Source organism: Idiotropiscis lumnitzeri, chromosome 3 (assembly GCF_059441095.1).
Source record: "Idiotropiscis lumnitzeri isolate Australia: NSW breed Sydney's pygmy pipehorse chromosome 3, RoL_Ilum_1.0, whole genome shotgun sequence".
In the NCBI taxonomy this organism is placed as follows: domain Eukaryota; kingdom Metazoa; phylum Chordata; class Actinopteri; order Syngnathiformes; family Syngnathidae; genus Idiotropiscis; species Idiotropiscis lumnitzeri.
In genome coordinates this window covers 980,001-997,027 of record NC_142393.1, presented here as the reverse complement: position 1 = coordinate 997,027, position 17,027 = coordinate 980,001, and the positions used below count along the sequence as shown (strand labels likewise).

The following is a 17,027-nucleotide window of genomic DNA, read 5'->3' as shown; positions in this document are numbered from 1 at the left end:
CGTCTGACCGCTGCTCCATTCTGACCCTGATCACTAACCCCCCCCCCCCGATGGAAGTCCACCGTTATTTCATTATAATTACAAAAGATTCAATTAAAAGATTAGAATGCCTGGGGGGCCCCGGACGCAGGAAAGATAGTGCTGTCTTTCTCGTGGGGGTGTACGTACGGGGGGGGAGACGGGCGCTTCTAATGAGGACTTGTCCGTGCTGCTATATACATCAACCCCGTTGATCCTTCCGAGATGATGTCAAACGAATGTGCTAAAGTTAAAAGGGTTAAGTAGTCAGCTGCTGCAAGGTCACCGGGGCTGCAATGGATATGTGGGGGGGGGGGGACCCTCACTTGTTTCACTAAACTATTATGCTCCAACAAAGCGATGTAAACCCGAGCATTGCCACAACTTTGGTGTCGTTTCGCCCGACATTTAAATTATTCTGTCACTTGACTGGATGCAAAAACACAACATTGGCCTGACGCCAGCACAAATCTTATTTTGCATGCTGCTCTTTCCACCGTGTACTTAAATAAATATTTCTGATCAAACAGAGCGCGTGCAGGGATTTTATACTCGCTACATCACAATAGAAGCCAAATTCGACTCACCAAACTTTTTATGAAGTACACCTGCACAATCCATCATACGAGATGTCTTCCTTTGCAAATGTTTTCGTGCACAATTGTTGTCGTTTGCGGCGGTGAAAATTTTCGAGTTTCCCGATGCGTTGTCAGTTTAAGACCCACTTGTGTCGCTGTATGCCACCGACAGACAAATGCCTATAAATAAAGCGATTGCCTTTTTCCAGTCGCTGGTTGCTTTCATGCGCCGTTCTGCTTATAGACAAACGACAGGCGGCGATACCGTGCATGCGTGCGTGCGTGGAGTCTATATGTGAATTCCTGTAAGTCAATGACCTGAGTGTTTACGTGCCCGTTTGGGCACCCAAACTGCTGCGTCCAATCCAGAGACAGTCCATGTGCCAGGCTGGATTCCACAACCTCGTGTTGGAATCTGCAGGGCTCTAATGGCAGTTTTTAGCCTTCCTGCGCAGCGTCACTCGCACGGTTGTAAATAAAAGTCAGCAACCACGCAGAGACTGAACACGTCACAGTACTTAATGTCCAACTTATTAAAATCTCTTGGCAGTATTTCACACCAAGTGCTTACCTATCAATTGGGAGAATGCCATTCAGCAGAAAAAAAAAAAAAAGCGAACAAAACATGAACCCGAGCAATCCAAGTGAGCAGCCTTGCACGTCGTCGTAGCGCAATTTGTGAACTTTTCACCAAAGTTTGCATACTTTTCTTTTGGCGGCTGCTATTGTTGCCGTTTACTGAGAAGAGAATCCCTCGCTCTCAGGCGTGGCCAATTGGCAGCCTTGGTGTGTGCGTGGATGCGCATTTGTGTGTATAAGGGCCAGCCCGCAACATTTGGAGTGTGTAGAGTGTGTGTCGGAGCAAGCGTGTGCCACCTCGGAGCCATGTGTGAAGAGAGCAGCGCGTTATTGACTGACAGCTTGGCTCCAGCCTTGCTCGGGGCTGACCGTGATGAGAAGCTCGGGCCAAGACGGGCCTCTCGAGCCTCTCGAGCCTTCTCTCGGCGTGAAAGGCTTGCGTTTGTGCAGCAGGCAGGCGACCGGTGGGCGGCCGATGTTGTCCAACTATTGTCGAGGCTTGAGGGAGGATGGTGATGGAGGATTTGGAAGACGGCAAGATTCCGCAACTGTCATGAGTCCTTTTTGGTTTACGTGAGTGAGGGCGAAGGTGCGTGCAAGATGCTGAATGTAAACTGAGATGATGATTATTTTATTTGAATCGTCACCCCAAGGAGTCCCTTTTTTGTGTGTTTCTGCTCAAAGCAGGAAACAAGAGAAGACGTTGACATCTTCCAGTTGCTCAGTCATCACATTTCTCCCTCACCTACTGCCATCTCTTTGAACCAGGACCACACATTTTTTGCCTCACTGTGAACTCTGCAAATAGCCTCGTGTACAGATGTGGAAATGTCCATGTTTATTTTAGTCTTGGGTTCTGTTTTAGTCCCAATTGTATTTATTGACTTTGGACACAAGGCTTTCCCAGCCACGGCGATTATATTTCCTTTCATTTCACTGCTGCTTTCCCAAAGCACATTTTGTGCACGTATGAACAGATTTAATCCAACATCGTCCCTCATTTCTCGCAAGAACGTGGCCTGAGCATTCTGTTCGCCTCTTCCGCAATAAGCGCATTCTCACAACGCACATACACGAGCAGGTAGGCGCTCTCTTCACCGCAGTCCAGCTGTCTGTCGGCCAGGACGTGTCAACTCCAGCTCCAAAGTTTGAGCGTGTATGCCAAAAAACACAGAAAGAAGAAGCCAACGATACTGACAGACAGGAAGTCATCCAGCGCAGCAGTGAGGCCGTGTTGCCGATGATTTACGCTTTCTTCAAGAATGCAGAATGACTTCAAGGTACGCTCTCATGGGCAAGGTCCTCGGAGTGTGGAGTGCTTTTTTTTTTATATATATATATATATACTTGGATGTTGCTCTTGCACCAGCAACACTCATGCCATTGAAGTGGATTCTTCTATTCCGTTAATAGACACTCCAAGAGAACACACTAAATTGACTTTTCTTCGTGACTTATTCTCCACATGGCAAAATGTTTCCCCCATGACAGAAAATGGGGGGGAAAAAACATGACACTGAAACTTGTTGCTTCTGGCCAAAGCTACGCAATCTGTTGGCAGAAACGAAGAGCTTCTCAGAATAACTCACAGAGTTGTCGATAAGCCCATTCGAGGTAGGTTTGTGCCCGTTTTTTTAGTTTCAGAAGTCACCACAGTGACACGGATGGCAAATGATTTAGGCGCCGGAAAGCCACAGCCGCTTGCTTGTTGGTCGCTCGCTCACTCCCTCTCGTTTGTCAAGTGTTGCGACTCAAGTTAGTGGCACAAAGCTCGATTGCTAGCTGCGTTCTATTGGGGAAAATATCGGAGGCAGAGAAAGAGTTTTGCAGCCGAAGAGAGGGCCCGACTCACCGTTGTTAGTTGTTGTCATCCCTGTGATGGGCTTGAGGTCAAGACTCGCACGCCATCCAATCTTGGTTTTAGCGACTTTTGCTTGGTCCACTTTGGTCCAGTCATGGCAGATTTGAAAAGGTCAAACGCCAAAGATGGAACTGCAGAAGGTTTTCGTGTCGATAGCCTCCAATCGATTCATTCATTACACCGTGGCACCTCAAGCTTTGAACTTAATTTGTTCCTTTCGAACTCAAAATGTTCATAAACTTTTCCCATTGAAATAAAATGAATCCGTTTTAGCCCCGACTGATATTCTTACGTACATTTTAAGTTAGAGATATTTTGCTCCTATTCTAAATCGGTGTGTGGTTGTGCAATCAAAATAAGTGAAAATGTACTTGACTATGAAGAACTAAGCAAATTAACTTGAAGTGAGGTGAAGTGAGAAGGGGAGAAAGACAAGGACTTTGAGTTTTGTGGGTATTTTTCAAGCATTCATAGCAGTAACACCAGTAAGGTTTAAGTCATTCTGAGGTCTACTTAAAATCAAAACAAAAACAGCACAAGAGCCAATGAAGGTGAAATTGCAAACGACTGACAAGATCCATCCACTCCTCCATGCTGAGACGCTTTGGAGAACCAAACATGCCCAAACCTAACTAGAAGCAGCAACGTGACTTGAAAAGGGTCGTTGGGAACTCAAGGTTGTGTCGTCATGAGTTTCTGAGCGCTTCTGTCCAGTTTTTAGACGGCTTTGTCTTTGTAAAACCTCAAGACGTCCATTCAGCCGTGTTCCAGTCTTGTGCCACTTGAGGCCTGCGTTTGCTCATTTTGCTCTCGAGCGCTTCCCCAATGGGTGGGAGTGAGTACTACTGTTGTTGTTTACATTAACCTCCTCTCCCCTCACTTCCTCTGACAGAGCCAGGCTGCAGCTACGGCCGCGCTACTTCTACTTTTGTAGCTTTCTATTGTTGTGCAGAGGAAGCAATAGCCATTGAATGAGTTCTGGAGACCTTGCCAGAGACGGACAGGTGAGAGCTCGGGCTACACATGGTGAGAGGAAGTCTGGAAGGACGAGAAACAACCCGAGGATCAAAGGCTGTGGGCTTCCCTCGATGACTCTTTTCTCTCCTCGTCTCGCCCGTCTTCTTCCTCCGCTGGCTGTCGGTTTCCTTGCCCGCCCGTCGCTCGTTCCTGTGTTCTTGACATGATCAATGGCTCAAGGCTGAGACATATTGCCAGGTTTGGGTTCACTCTGCAGTCACTGAAGTAAAGCTGTGCTCCGCTCTCTTCTGGTGGGCAGATGAACAATCAGCTGGAGCTCACCACAGGGATATTTTCCACACAACTGCACTTGACTCTTTTCCCGCGCCTCCATTTGCCATGAAAATACGGTGTCGAAAATCTTTTGATTTTAATTACATAATGGTCCGTATTCTCCCTCCCAGACGCTTTTTCATTTTGTTTGTTTCCTTGCTCCGATTTTGTTCAAAGACATTTTAAGGAACCTTGACAGGGTTCATTGGGGACAGACCGTTTGGCGATTGAAGCCAACTTGTGTGTTTTTGTGTTCCAGAAAAAGGGCCGCTTGTTGCCAAATGTCAACTTGGCTTGCTCCATCAAGGAAATATCAAAAGTCCGTTTTATGAGGCGCCGTAAAAAACAAAGTGCGGTTTGAGAACACGAGCTGACTTCAAGGATAATTGCACTTTTCCAAATCATTTGCGTCAAAGCATAATCACCAAAGTCGCTTTGATCTGACTGTGACAATATGAGGAGTGCGTCCAAATGAAAATAGTTTTGGGAAAACGTTCAAAAATCTAACTTTAGCAACGATGCTGTTCGGCTAACGAAATCGTCGTATCACACCTGCCGCCTTCCCTTCTCTGCCTGTGTGCACTTTCATCGGGGGATGATGTGAGCGTACGCCAGGTCGTGCTGAAAAGTGGAAAACTTCTTCGGCAGCCACTGCGGCGCCTGAGAGCAAACACTAAAATGTTGTTTGCATCATGCGTTCACATGGCCGTCTCTCTCGTTTCGTGGCTTTCTGCAGATTCTAACAGATTGCTGTCAATTCCTGGATGGAGGCGTGTGCAACGACAGGCCATCGGAGAAGTGGGGTTTGTTTGTTTTTTATTTTTCCACTCAGGAGGCCACCCAGTCCTCATACTTTGGGCTACGGATCAATTTGACTCATTTTACAAACCAGATAGGCGGAGTTTGCGTGGCAGGTTAGCGACTTCTGCTCAGCGCCTTTCATGAGAGCGTCACGTCCTGCTTGCCAGCGCTCACATTCCTTCCTCTCGGATTTTAACCGCCGCACTGCAGTACATGGAGCATTTCTTACCCTCTCGTGGGCAGGTTGCATTGTGCGCGCTCTCGACCGGGGCCTGAGCCTTGTGTAGGTCACACAATGGCCTCTTGAAAGCTTGCAGGTGACTCAAGCGTGTGCAACAGAGCTGGAGCGAATGATGTGAGCTGTGGGAAAACGTAAGCGGTACACGGCAGACGTGGCCACAAAAGCAGTGACGGAGATCCTCAGGAAAAACTGGTTCCAAAAAAAGCGGAAGGAAATGAGTGTGTTGTACGTGAGACCTTGCAGCCGCGGCCTCAGAGGGATGGCAGGAAGACGTGGGTTGAAAGACAAAGAGGAAAGTGGCACTACGACCAGGGCGTGGTACTTTCTTTTCCTCTTTTTTTTTTTTTTTTTGGCGTACGCAAGTGTGTTTAACCTCAGATCTGGTGCTGTGTCACTGGGCGTGTTCTGAGGCAGTGAGGCCAAGGGCACCCGCAAAGGTGCCAGCAAGTCCTCCAAGCCACGGTTTATCCTCCTCCTGCTCAATCTGCTCCCCTTCTGCCTGCCCAGGAAAACAGCCACCCCTCTTTGAGCAGAGAGCAGAGAGCCCTACTTTGTGCCCCCGCTCTCACGCGCCGCCTGCGAGCCTCGCACACCCTTTTCCTGCTCAGCAAATTGCGTCAGGAGCACGCAAGCTTTGCAGCCTGTTTAATGAAGGTAAAGATGGAGACAAAGGCCCCACATGCCCACGCTCGCCATCACACGAAGCGCAAAAACATGAACATAATGAGGCCCTCCTTTCAACGGGGAACAGTGGAGCGCACGGGTACCCCGCTCCGAACAGTCTGCCCTTCACAAATCAAACGCGGAGGCGGCTGTGAGCGTGTCCTCGTGCGCACGAACGGACGAGAGGCGGAACACCTACAAACGGGACCGTGCCAATCCCTCACACACTATACGGGAACGCCGTTCTCACGCTTTTCTGCCGCCACGGTTGCACTTACGAGAGCAGCGTCCCATCAACGATCCCCCCACCAGCCACGTACTGTAGACGAGATGGACAGGCCTATTGCGCAAGACGACTTGTTACGCTGCCAGACTGTCATATGCTGCACACTCAAAAGCTCGCTGTTGCAACAGCGAGCACGAGCCGCAGAGTCACGCCTTTGCTCACATACACAAGAAACACTCCCAGTTCCAGTTAGTGAACAACAGGCGCCTTTCAGGGTTACCAGAAAGTCCACATGCTCTTCTTCCTGCTCGCTGCCCTTTTTTTTTCTCTGCTGTTACATATGCCCAAACCAAAGTAGAACGAGTGACACGACCCAGAATTAAAAATAAGTGACCTGTGTGAGGTCACCTTCCAGCGAAAATGCTATTTCTGTCGCTTCATATTCCCGCCTAATGAGGCTAATGACGGCGCTCATCGGTGTGGAGCACTTAAGTGCAGGTGGGTTGTTGTTTGCTCGTTTGCCGCCGCTGATGGGGTCAGGTTGCGTGTGGATGCATGAAGGCTGGTCACTGCAGCTGGGTCGCAATGAGAGAACCGATCAGCAAGTTGATACCTGGCTAGAAACCAACAGTGGCTACTGATAAGTCTGCTAGCCCTCCTTCTTGCTTTTTAGGCCCCCCGCGCCCCGCACCCTCGACACACACACCTTTCCCAAACAGCAGAAGCCACCCATCTCATCCGTCTATCATCGGCTCATTGTCATGCAAACGCTGCCCGAGGCATCGGAGCGCTGATAAGGCGGGCTTCTCATTTCACAGAGTTTTGTTTTCTAAACAGCAAAGAGGTGAGTTGAGGAGATCGAGGAAAGGGGCTCACAAATCACTACATTTACATTTAAGTCCAAATTCTAGTTTCTCAAACATAACGTGTGTGAGCAGACAGAGTGGTTCTGTAGACTGTTTTTACTTCTGACCGGCAACTACATGATATTCATGTCACTCACTACACAAAGAGCACATTTGCTTCTCCCTCCCAAAAGTGTCGCTCAATGCTGCGTCTGAATGTTTGTGCAGCTCTACTTGTGTATTTCTGGTGGTTTGGGTTGCCAGATGACACGCACACAATCATTTCTGGACTCAAAAAACTCCTTGCGGATAGATGGTGCTCAGAACCCAAACCAGCGTTCTATTCAAAGGAGGAAACCTGATTGCATTTATTTGATCCAATATGTGGGAGACCAAGATGTTTTATTTGGCTTTTTAACTGCATGTAAACGTAGCGATTGTGGCGCCTTGTGCTAATTGAACGAGGGCGACAAAGCATGTCCAACAATCGTGAACGTCCGAGGAGCAACCTTCCAACTTGTTGTGTTAACCGGCCCAAAAAGCGCAAGCGCTCTCTGAAATGCAATCTTCGGCTCCCACTTGATGATGTCATCCAGCGCGTGTTACGCCACATATGGTTAGTTCTGATTCCACACTCTTGTCAGCACTTCTGCAGATGCTGCACTTATTATTTCCTAAACAGAGAGGTTCAGAGGGTTGCTGCTCCGTCCTCGACCCCCGCTTCTTTCTGACATTCCCGCCAAGAAGAAACGAGGCCCGCTCGAGGCCACCGCAAACTTTTCAACATTTGGCTTTGAGCTTGCTGTGAAATTACTTTTTTTTTTACCTCCAGCAAAGTCAGTGTTTGAGGGACAAAATTACAAGTGGATTCCTAAAAGTCTCCAATTATATGAATAACAGATGTTTGAGCTGCAGCCGACAACAAGAAGAATGTCCGACATATTTCTGTTGGAGTCATCGATGAGCTCGTCGTTGGCCACCACACAAGTGGTCAGTTTGGTCTTGAACAAGACTTTCCTTCACTGTGTTCCACCCCCCCCCCGCTTCCTAATCAAACTCCTCCATTTTTGTCCCCCTTCTTCTTTTTGAAGTCTTCCCTCCCTTGTAAAAAGCCAAGCTGGTGGTTTTTGCTGCAGCTTTGGGTGTGAGAGGGGGCAAGGGGGGCAAGGGGGGGGGTGTAGGTTAAGTTTAGGCTAGCCCTCTGTGCTTTCCATTGAGGGCACTGGGGGGAGGTGGGTGTTGTAAAAGTTCGAATTTCAGAGCCTCCCTGTTTTTATTTTATGATTGGCTTTTTTTTACGGGCGGGGAGCTCCAGCTGGTGTGAGTGTGAATAGCTGCCCAAGGTGACCGAGTCCCAATAAAGTGAAGGCCAGCCTGGCCGGGGCCTCCAGCCAGGCTATGGGACCGCCTTTATAGGCCGCCTTACGAGCCCAGGCCTCTATTAAAACCTGGCCGGGCTGCAGCGAGGAATTTAGGGCCAGGAAACAAGAGGAAAAAAAGGCTTTGTGTGTCAGGGGGTGGCGGGATACCAAGTTGAAGGGGGGGTTGAAGTTTAAGGGTGACTAATGGCCAAAGTCGAAAGAGGCGCATTTGTGAAGATGGCCTGGTGCTGGATGCGCGTGAGCACATGTCGAGCAAATTAAGATGCACGCATCTCAGGCCGGTACACTCACCAGTATAAAACACGCAAGTTTCATGTCGCCGAACAATTTTAGGAGATGACTTGAGGTCACGTTAGTAATGTCACAATTGCGGTGGCACATTTAGCACATTCATTACACTCTGCCAGCCTTGTGTGTGTGTGAGTGTGTGGTGATGTCCTCATGGGCCGATGTCAATGCGTGGAATGACGAGTAGCCAGTTTTGACTCACCGAGCCTTATCTGAAGATCTGGCAATCACCTGCAAAAACTGTCAAGCAGCCGCTTGTTCTCACAATTACTCAGAATAGTGATCGGCTTCTGGAGATTGAGTCTGCTACATGTAGTTCTTATTTTATTTATCTCTGTCACCAATATTTGTATACAAGAATAGAATTGGCATTTCACAGAGAGACAATTTTAGAATACGCCCTTTACAAATTAAATCAGCACATCTTATACGACACTCATTCCTTCTTCACCTTTTAGAATCATACATGCTGAAATCTGGAGTACTGACACATTGATGTGATTTTTCAGATTGAAATTGCTGTCAAACGTACACTCTCGATCTGATACAGATCAAAGTAGGTTTGGCATTACAGTGGACCGCAAACTGTGTTGGATTTAATCAAATGTTTCATGGCCCTTCATTAAAAAAAAAAAATAAATCCATCTTTTTTTTCCCTCTCAATGTCTGCTGCTGGCTAAAGTAAATCAAAAGCAATCAATCAGAGAGAACAGAAATGCCACCGGCTGTCATTTCATCCTTGAAAGCAATTGTAAACAACAGACTTCATGCTTGACGTATTCCAACCAACACACCAACGATTGGTGACATATCACATGCTCATGTGCTCTGCTCTTTTTCTTGCCCCCCCCTCTTTAGCGGTGGAGACCCAGAGCACCAGCTCAGAGGAGATGGTACCCAGTTCTCCATCTCCACCTCCCCCACCTCGTGTCTACAAGCCCTGCTTTGTGTGCCAGGACAAGTCTTCAGGGTATCACTACGGGGTCAGCTCCTGTGAGGGTTGCAAGGTGAGAAGAGCCCCGCTGTAGCAACGCGACTCTGCTCTCTTACCTGACCCAATGAAAATTGCAACGCACCCAACTGCAACGTTTCAAAATAGGAAAGGGTGGCTTGCAATTAAAATGTCGCATCATTTGATGGCTCAACTCTAACGGGGAACGTCTCTCTTTTGCCCTCTCCCCTTTTGTCTCGGTCCTCGGCCACATTTTAGGGTTTCTTCCGCCGCAGCATCCAGAAGAACATGGTGTACACCTGCCACCGAGACAAGAACTGCCAGATTAACAAGGTCACACGCAACCGCTGCCAATACTGCAGGCTGCAGAAGTGCTTTGAGGTCGGCATGTCCAAGGAAGGTGAGTGCTACAAGTGCACTTCCAAGATTCACTCGCAAGTTTACGATTTGGCTCTGAATCAGGGACGGGCATTTGACTACACTTCATGAAGGTTTTTTTTTTTTCCCCCTGCACCAGACGATGGATTCAAACCATGCTTCTGTAGAGTTGAGTTTTCCGTTGTAGAGTTTGCATTAGCAACAAGAAATAATGCAGCATCCAACTAAAGACGAGCAGCACACTTAGTCTCATCATCATCATTTTTGTACGCTTTACAAATACTGACATCTGTTGTCCATATCGAGGTCCATCACCTTGCTAGATCGCTTTTTTTTTTTTAAGTATACTTTGTTACAGTAAAGAAGCAAGTGGAAATGGAGAAGCACGAGCGAACACTAAACACAATGGGCCCGCTGCTGTCAGTCACAGCTCACGTCCAGACACTCGCACTCAAACTCACAGATGCCACCTGCTAAAGGCACATCGAAAACACATCTCAGGCGGCATGGCCTCAACAGGTCCTGCTTGCAGTTTTTTGGAAAGTGTGTTTTGAGCATTTCAAATGTGTTAAACTTAAGCATGTGGTAGGGTTCAAACTGAAGTACATGAAAAAAAAAAAAATACAAATTTAATCGGGCAAGCGGTATTTCAGACTTTCACCGGTTGCCAGTTGATCTGGAACGTATTTCCCAGGATAAATGGGGCTTCACAGATCGCTAAGCGTGTATTTCACTCTCTGCGGCGGAAAGTCAAAACTCACGACTGAAGTGCGTGTGGCCATCCTGTACGATCGGCGTCATGGGGTCCGGATTCAAATTGTTATTGTCAATGTGACTCGGGATGTCACATGGCTACTTTCTTTGACCACAGCAAGCGGAAATCATTCAAAAGTGGCCATGGATTGCCGCCATTTGCACAAAGAAAGACTTTGGGTGGCCGTCCGGCCAGTTTGTCGCCCCCCCGCACAGCCCCTGGGACCAGCACGTGGGTGTAATGTTTTGTGTGGGATGTACGTTCAGGCCGGGATCACATTGTGCCTCTGCTATTACTGGATATCCTGAGAGGAAGGAAAGAATGGGAGGAGGGAGAGAGAAAACTGGCCTATCAAATTGATCGAGAGATGGACGAGGAAGAGAGCGGCGATAAAACGGAGATAGCCAACATCCAAGCTGTGCTAAAGGAAATATGTTAAAACTGTTAAGAGCAACCTCAGTTGTGAGTGAGTTCTGGTTTCCGTAGTCGTGAGATTGATAAAACACAACGATGTGACGAGAGAGCATTCTCTTTGCTGCTTGCACGGGCCAAACGTGTTCTTCTCTGTTCATTTAGCGGTACGCAATGACAGAAACAAGAAGAAGAAGGACGTGAAGGAGGAGGTGGTGCTGCCAGAGAGCTACGAGCTCAGCGGAGAGCTTGAGGAGCTGGTCAATAAAGTCAGCAAAGCTCATCAAGAAACCTTTCCGTCACTTTGCCAACTGGGCAAATACACCACCGTAAGTCACACGCAATTTTTTTTTTTTTTTTTTTACTCCCAGCGCACGTGGTAACATTCGTACGTCACCGACAGTTCCGGGGTAGCATTTAAATACATAAATTCCCCGTAGCTTTCCCAACGTTGTGGTGACTTAACTAATTCAGTTCCCCATTCAGCCTTCCGTGAGGCCTCCCAATGATTGATGCAACATGTAAATAGATTTCTCCTCTCTGATGGATGTAAAATGTAAATGGCTCGAGCGTGCTCGATGCAAACAGGGTTGCCCGCCGCCTCCGCAGGCAGCGCGCTGATTCGTCTGTGCCTTTGTGTGTGTTGCAGAACTCCAGCTCAGACCACCGCGTCCAGCTTGATCTGGGTCTATGGGACAAGTTCAGCGAGCTCTCCACCAAATGCATCATCAAAATTGTGGAATTTGCCAAACGGCTGCCGGGTTTCACCAGCCTCACCATCGCTGACCAGATCACTCTTCTCAAGTCTGCCTGCCTGGACATTCTGGTGAGGGACTTTTTTTTTTTATCTTCCTCCTCAATTTCGAAGTGATTTGACAAAAAGTAGCACATTCTGCTTTGACAAAATACTGGCACCTGGTGGACGTAGTTGGTAATTCAAGAGCATTTGCCTGTTCTGCATTGACCTTGCAGTGCATTTGGTTATGAGATCCGTTAGGCACTGATAATGCGGCAGTTTTCTTTTTTCTAACAACAATTTGTTGTGAAAATCAAATAATGCCAAACAAGCGTCACCAACCCTCCTTCCCCACCTCACCAGATGCTGAGGATTTGCACACGCTATACGCCAGAACAGGACACGATGACTTTCTCTGATGGCCTGACGCTTAACCGGACTCAGATGCACAACGCTGGTTTTGGACCGCTGACCGACTTGGTGTTTGCCTTTGCCGGCCAACTTTTACCTCTGGAGATGGACGACACCGAAACCGGCCTGCTCAGCGCCATCTGCCTCATTTGTGGAGGTACTGCGGCCTGATTTGTCATAAGCGCTGTCTGCTCACGGGGATTTGTGTGTACTTTATGATCGATTGATTTGTACGATAAAGTAAATAGCTTGAGGAGTTCTCTCGACATTCTTCATCAGATCGTATGGACCTGGAGGAGCCGCAGAAAGTGGATAAGCTGCAAGAGCCTCTGCTCGAGGCTTTAAAGATTTACGCCCGCCGCCGTCGCCCCAACAAGCCCCACATGTTCCCGCGCATGCTCATGAAGATTACGGACCTCAGGGGCATCAGCACCAAAGGTAATGACAACTTGCAATTGATCACATACGGATGCTTCGATCGAGACGACGACAAGGAAAACAGACAATATGTGCCAGAGCACATTTTGGCACCCTTCAGCACGGGCATAGTTTAACTAAAGAATTATGCATCGCTTAAGACTTAGCTCGCGCAGCAGCACAAAATCAGCATTCAAAATACAACAATCAGCTACCGTGTACAAAGAACATATCTTACCTGGTGAAGTTCAGCACGCGTCCCCAAACTGGAGATGTGACTTGCTGCTTCAAGACCTGCTCACCACTCAAGGTTGTCTTCAAGATGTGAGCCCTAAGACAAAAGCGACACCTAGAGGATGACCTGATGAAGAACAAGCAGAAAATGGCTTGAATTCTTTTTTCTTTGCCAATCGCAGGGCACAGACAGACAAACAAGCATTCCCACGTTTGGACAAAGGCTGCACGATATTGGAAAAACAACATTGATATTATGCACCCAGAGAAATGACATTTTTATTATCTAATGAAAGAATTTTTTTTCATACATTTCAAGCATTTCTTTTAGTATTCATACATAGTTTGATAGTAGTGCGATTCATCATAACGTCTGGTGTTTGGGTCCATTAAAAAACATGAAACATTTACAAGCTCAACGCGTATTGGATGACAATGGAGGGTTGCAACATCACACGAGTGCACAGAGACAAAAATTCAATAAATTTGAATTTGGGAAATTCAAATCTAATCAAATCGTGGTTTGAATGAATCGTTACATGCCTAATCGAATTCATTAACTTCACTCGATAGCAAGCACATGACGTGGCCGTCATGTCATTGTTTATCAAACCATCTACATAGCATCTTGCCCAGCACAACCAGAACAAACCAAAGTAAAAAAAAAAAAAGACGAATTAAGAGACTTTTGAAAATGTTGCTTTTTCGATACGATTGGAATGCAAAATGGCGTTGATGATTATAGGTGTGATGGACGTTGCTGTGGAGAAGTGAGCATTTTATTTCCTGAAACTCTGATAGCGGATGATGCAAGCGTGCACGGCCCGGGGCGGTTGTCATCCTGGCCGCCCCACGGAAACATTTCTGGAGACGCCCCCGAACGGGGGACCGCTCGACTGTGAGGCAGACATCCTAAACACTCTGGCTACCGAGCCGCCCCAATAAAAATCATATTACAGATAGATAGATCGCTTATTCATAAAAACAAATTGTTCTACAAGCCCGGGAAACTGAAGCCAGCTCAAGGTTTATCGTTTCAAAGATGAACTGAACGATACAACGCCATAAAGCTTGGCCTTGTTAAATCATGACATGCGATGACATAACAGCGACCGATTTTTTGTAGGAGCCGAGAGAGCCGTCACTCTGAAGATGGAAATCCCAGGCCCGATGCCTCCTCTGATCAGGGAGATGCTGGAGAACCCGGAGGCTTTTGAGGACCAAACGGAGCGCAACGACAGCCCCCCGCCCCCGCCGCCACCTCTGCCCCCCACCCTGGTGCTGAAGCAGGAAGCCGAGGACGAGGACGACAGCTGGGCCGCCGCAGAGAACGGCTGCGAGCCGTCGCCGGAGGAAGAGGAGGACGACGACGACGATGACGTGGGCGATGAAGAGAGAGACGGGGGCTCGGACAGCGATGGCGAGCAGTGGGGGATTCTGGATACCATCGATTTAGATGGCACCAGGAAAGGCCTTGTAGGGAGGGCGCAGTGAACAGCCCATTTCATACACATGCACTGATTGATGATGCGGGCGCGCACACACACACGCAATCACACAAAGATCACCTCACTTCATCTTCCACCTCAATAAAAAGCTGGCCTTCTCAACCTCCTACCCCCCCCCAACATCCTGATGTCCTCCACAGTGGAGCCTTATGAGTTCAGAAGCATTAAACTGTGGCCCACATGCTCCATGACAAATGAACTCCAGACACGTCAGGCAATGACAGTAAAACACACGCACACACACACACACACACACGTGTGCGCGCAATCTCCTGTCAAGGCCAAGGGGGATGTTCATGACAAAAAGAAGCAAAGCTCTCATGTCTCCACTATTGTTGTTCCAATCTTTAGAGGACAAAGCACATTTCTCAAAACAAACACGAGGACAAGGCAAAACCAAATCACGTTATGTTAACCTTTGTTTTTGTGGTTGTTGCTTTCTCAAGTTATAAAAGTCCATACATATAAATATATATAGAGAGAGAGAGAGCAAGAGAGGGAAAGCAAAATGCAGGCTGGGTCTTCCATAACAGTTCAACAGGCTTTTTTTTTTTTTTTTTGGTAAGTGATGGGGAGGGGGACTCACTGTGTCCGACAGTGATAATCAAAGCGCAAAGACTCTTGTCACGTTGCAGTGAATAATCACATCTGTGTTGTGAAACAAATTGGCAGTAACCTCTTTTGTTGGGCTCTTTCAGGCTGCCACTTTTGAATTGAGTGTTGTGCCAAAGTTAGGAAATATTCTTTTTTTTTTCTTTCTGCGGGGTGTGGGGAGGGGGGGGGGGGGGAGTTCTTCCAGCCACAATTCTTTCTTACACAAGCTCCTCTTTCAGCGGTTGCAGATTTACAGCCGATTGTACATGTGGCACTTTTGTACAAGTCAAACGCATCGGCATGTTCAACCGGCAATACAATCAAGCTCGGAGCTCTTTCCGATGATGTCAGGTAGACATAGGAAGAAAACAAACAAACAAATAAACATGAGCGCAGCAATCGAACACACACATATGCAAGTGGAAAAGCAGGAAAATTCTTACGGAAGCTATTTTGGACTAAGACTCAGGGCTTTTCGGTGAGGACCAAACACTAGCTGCTTGCAGGCACTAGGAACAGGCAATATTTATGTGCGTATTCTTGACCCCGTTTTGATTCGCTCGACCCCTTTTGCGTGTACATAGAAGGCGACGTGGAAATCTGAGCGGGTAGCGTGGATGCCAGCGTGACTTGCGGCATCGTCCTTGGCCAACCTCCGCTCGGGCCCGCGTCCATGCGACACGCTGCCTTCTCATCCCCAAAAGCCATCATTATATTATCATTTCTTGTGTATATCCTCACTTCTCTTTAAATGTGTAGGAAAATGTGTTCTTATGTATCAGTTCTATATTTCTATGTCGGCGGGAAAAGCAGCTGATCGACAGGATTTTCCTTTTCTTCTCTTTCAAGCAATATGAACTGTAGCGGCGAGACGAGAGGGCCCATCACGTGAATGTGGGCAGGTCTCCTCATTTTCAGTTGTGTGTGTGTGAGTGTGTGTGTGTGGGTGTGTGTGTGCGCGTGGGTATACAGTTCAGCCCAAAATCATTCATAACTAAGCCACATTTTCATGTCAATTGTTATTTGTTGAATGTATAGATTTCGTGAGTCAAGAAACGGATGAAATTGGTTTTCATAAATATTCAAATATTCTTTTTCCACGAATGTCAAATTTTCTGGATCGGTGACTCCCAAACGTCTTACACCAATAACACCTACAAAAATACTTACAGAAGCTTTTCAATTCCCATCAGCCACTTAAACATTGTTCACAGTATGAACATTAAGACTGCACTGAAATGTAATAAGATATTTTTTCTATTTGGTTTGAAAACAAACAGTTCTTCAAATGTATTGAACTTCAAAATTAAAGACAACTGAACTGCACTTGGACAAAGATGATTTTGCATCACATTGGCAGAGGCTCTCTTTAAAAACAAGTTGTTCTAAAATTGGCCCCCATTACGCTCAAAGTTATCTGCATCCTTTAGAAGGACGTCAAAGATTGTTTCCTCACATGGATCTGTTACGGCCACGGTTCGGAATATGATATCGGAAATATCTTCACCATTCACCAAATAAAGCTTCACTTTGAATGTGACTCCAAATGTAGCGGGATCATGAGTGACTTTGGGCTAGCTGTGCATCAGCGTGTTTGCAGCCATAGGATGTCCGCTCTTCCGGTGCTGTCACACACGCAAGTGTCTTTGTGTGATGACTCTCTGCTGGACTGTTACCACGGTAACGTAATGTTGACGCAGGCAGAACTTTTGAGATGATGCTGTTTTCATTGTTCTACTTTTTCAACATGGCCAACGTGTTGTGTACCCATTGTTTATGTCAACTCTTGTTATACAAAGAAAAGCCATATAAACAGTAAGAGGCACAATAAACTACTTTTGTGAGATTTACGGATACATT

General features: G+C 47.2%; 1 protein-coding gene across 5 annotated transcripts in view; it reads left to right on the top strand.

Moving 5' to 3' along the window:
- Positions 1 to 17,013, top strand: part of rarga (retinoic acid receptor gamma a) — a 42,173-nt gene extending 25,160 nt beyond the window's left edge. For all 5 annotated transcript variants that reach the window (XM_088290327.1, XM_088290326.1, XM_088290329.1 and 2 more), the window contains 7 exons: positions 9,631 to 9,779; positions 9,983 to 10,124; positions 11,433 to 11,596; positions 11,917 to 12,093; positions 12,367 to 12,571; positions 12,694 to 12,852; positions 14,192 to 17,013. In XM_088290327.1, coding sequence (XP_088146453.1) covers positions 9,631 to 9,779; positions 9,983 to 10,124; positions 11,433 to 11,596; positions 11,917 to 12,093; positions 12,367 to 12,571; positions 12,694 to 12,852; positions 14,192 to 14,559 — 1,364 coding nt within the window. In that variant the 3' untranslated portion in view covers positions 14,560 to 17,013. The remainder of the gene's footprint in view (positions 1 to 9,630; positions 9,780 to 9,982; positions 10,125 to 11,432; positions 11,597 to 11,916; positions 12,094 to 12,366; positions 12,572 to 12,693; positions 12,853 to 14,191) is intronic.
- Positions 17,014 to 17,027: the final 14 nt, after the last annotated feature.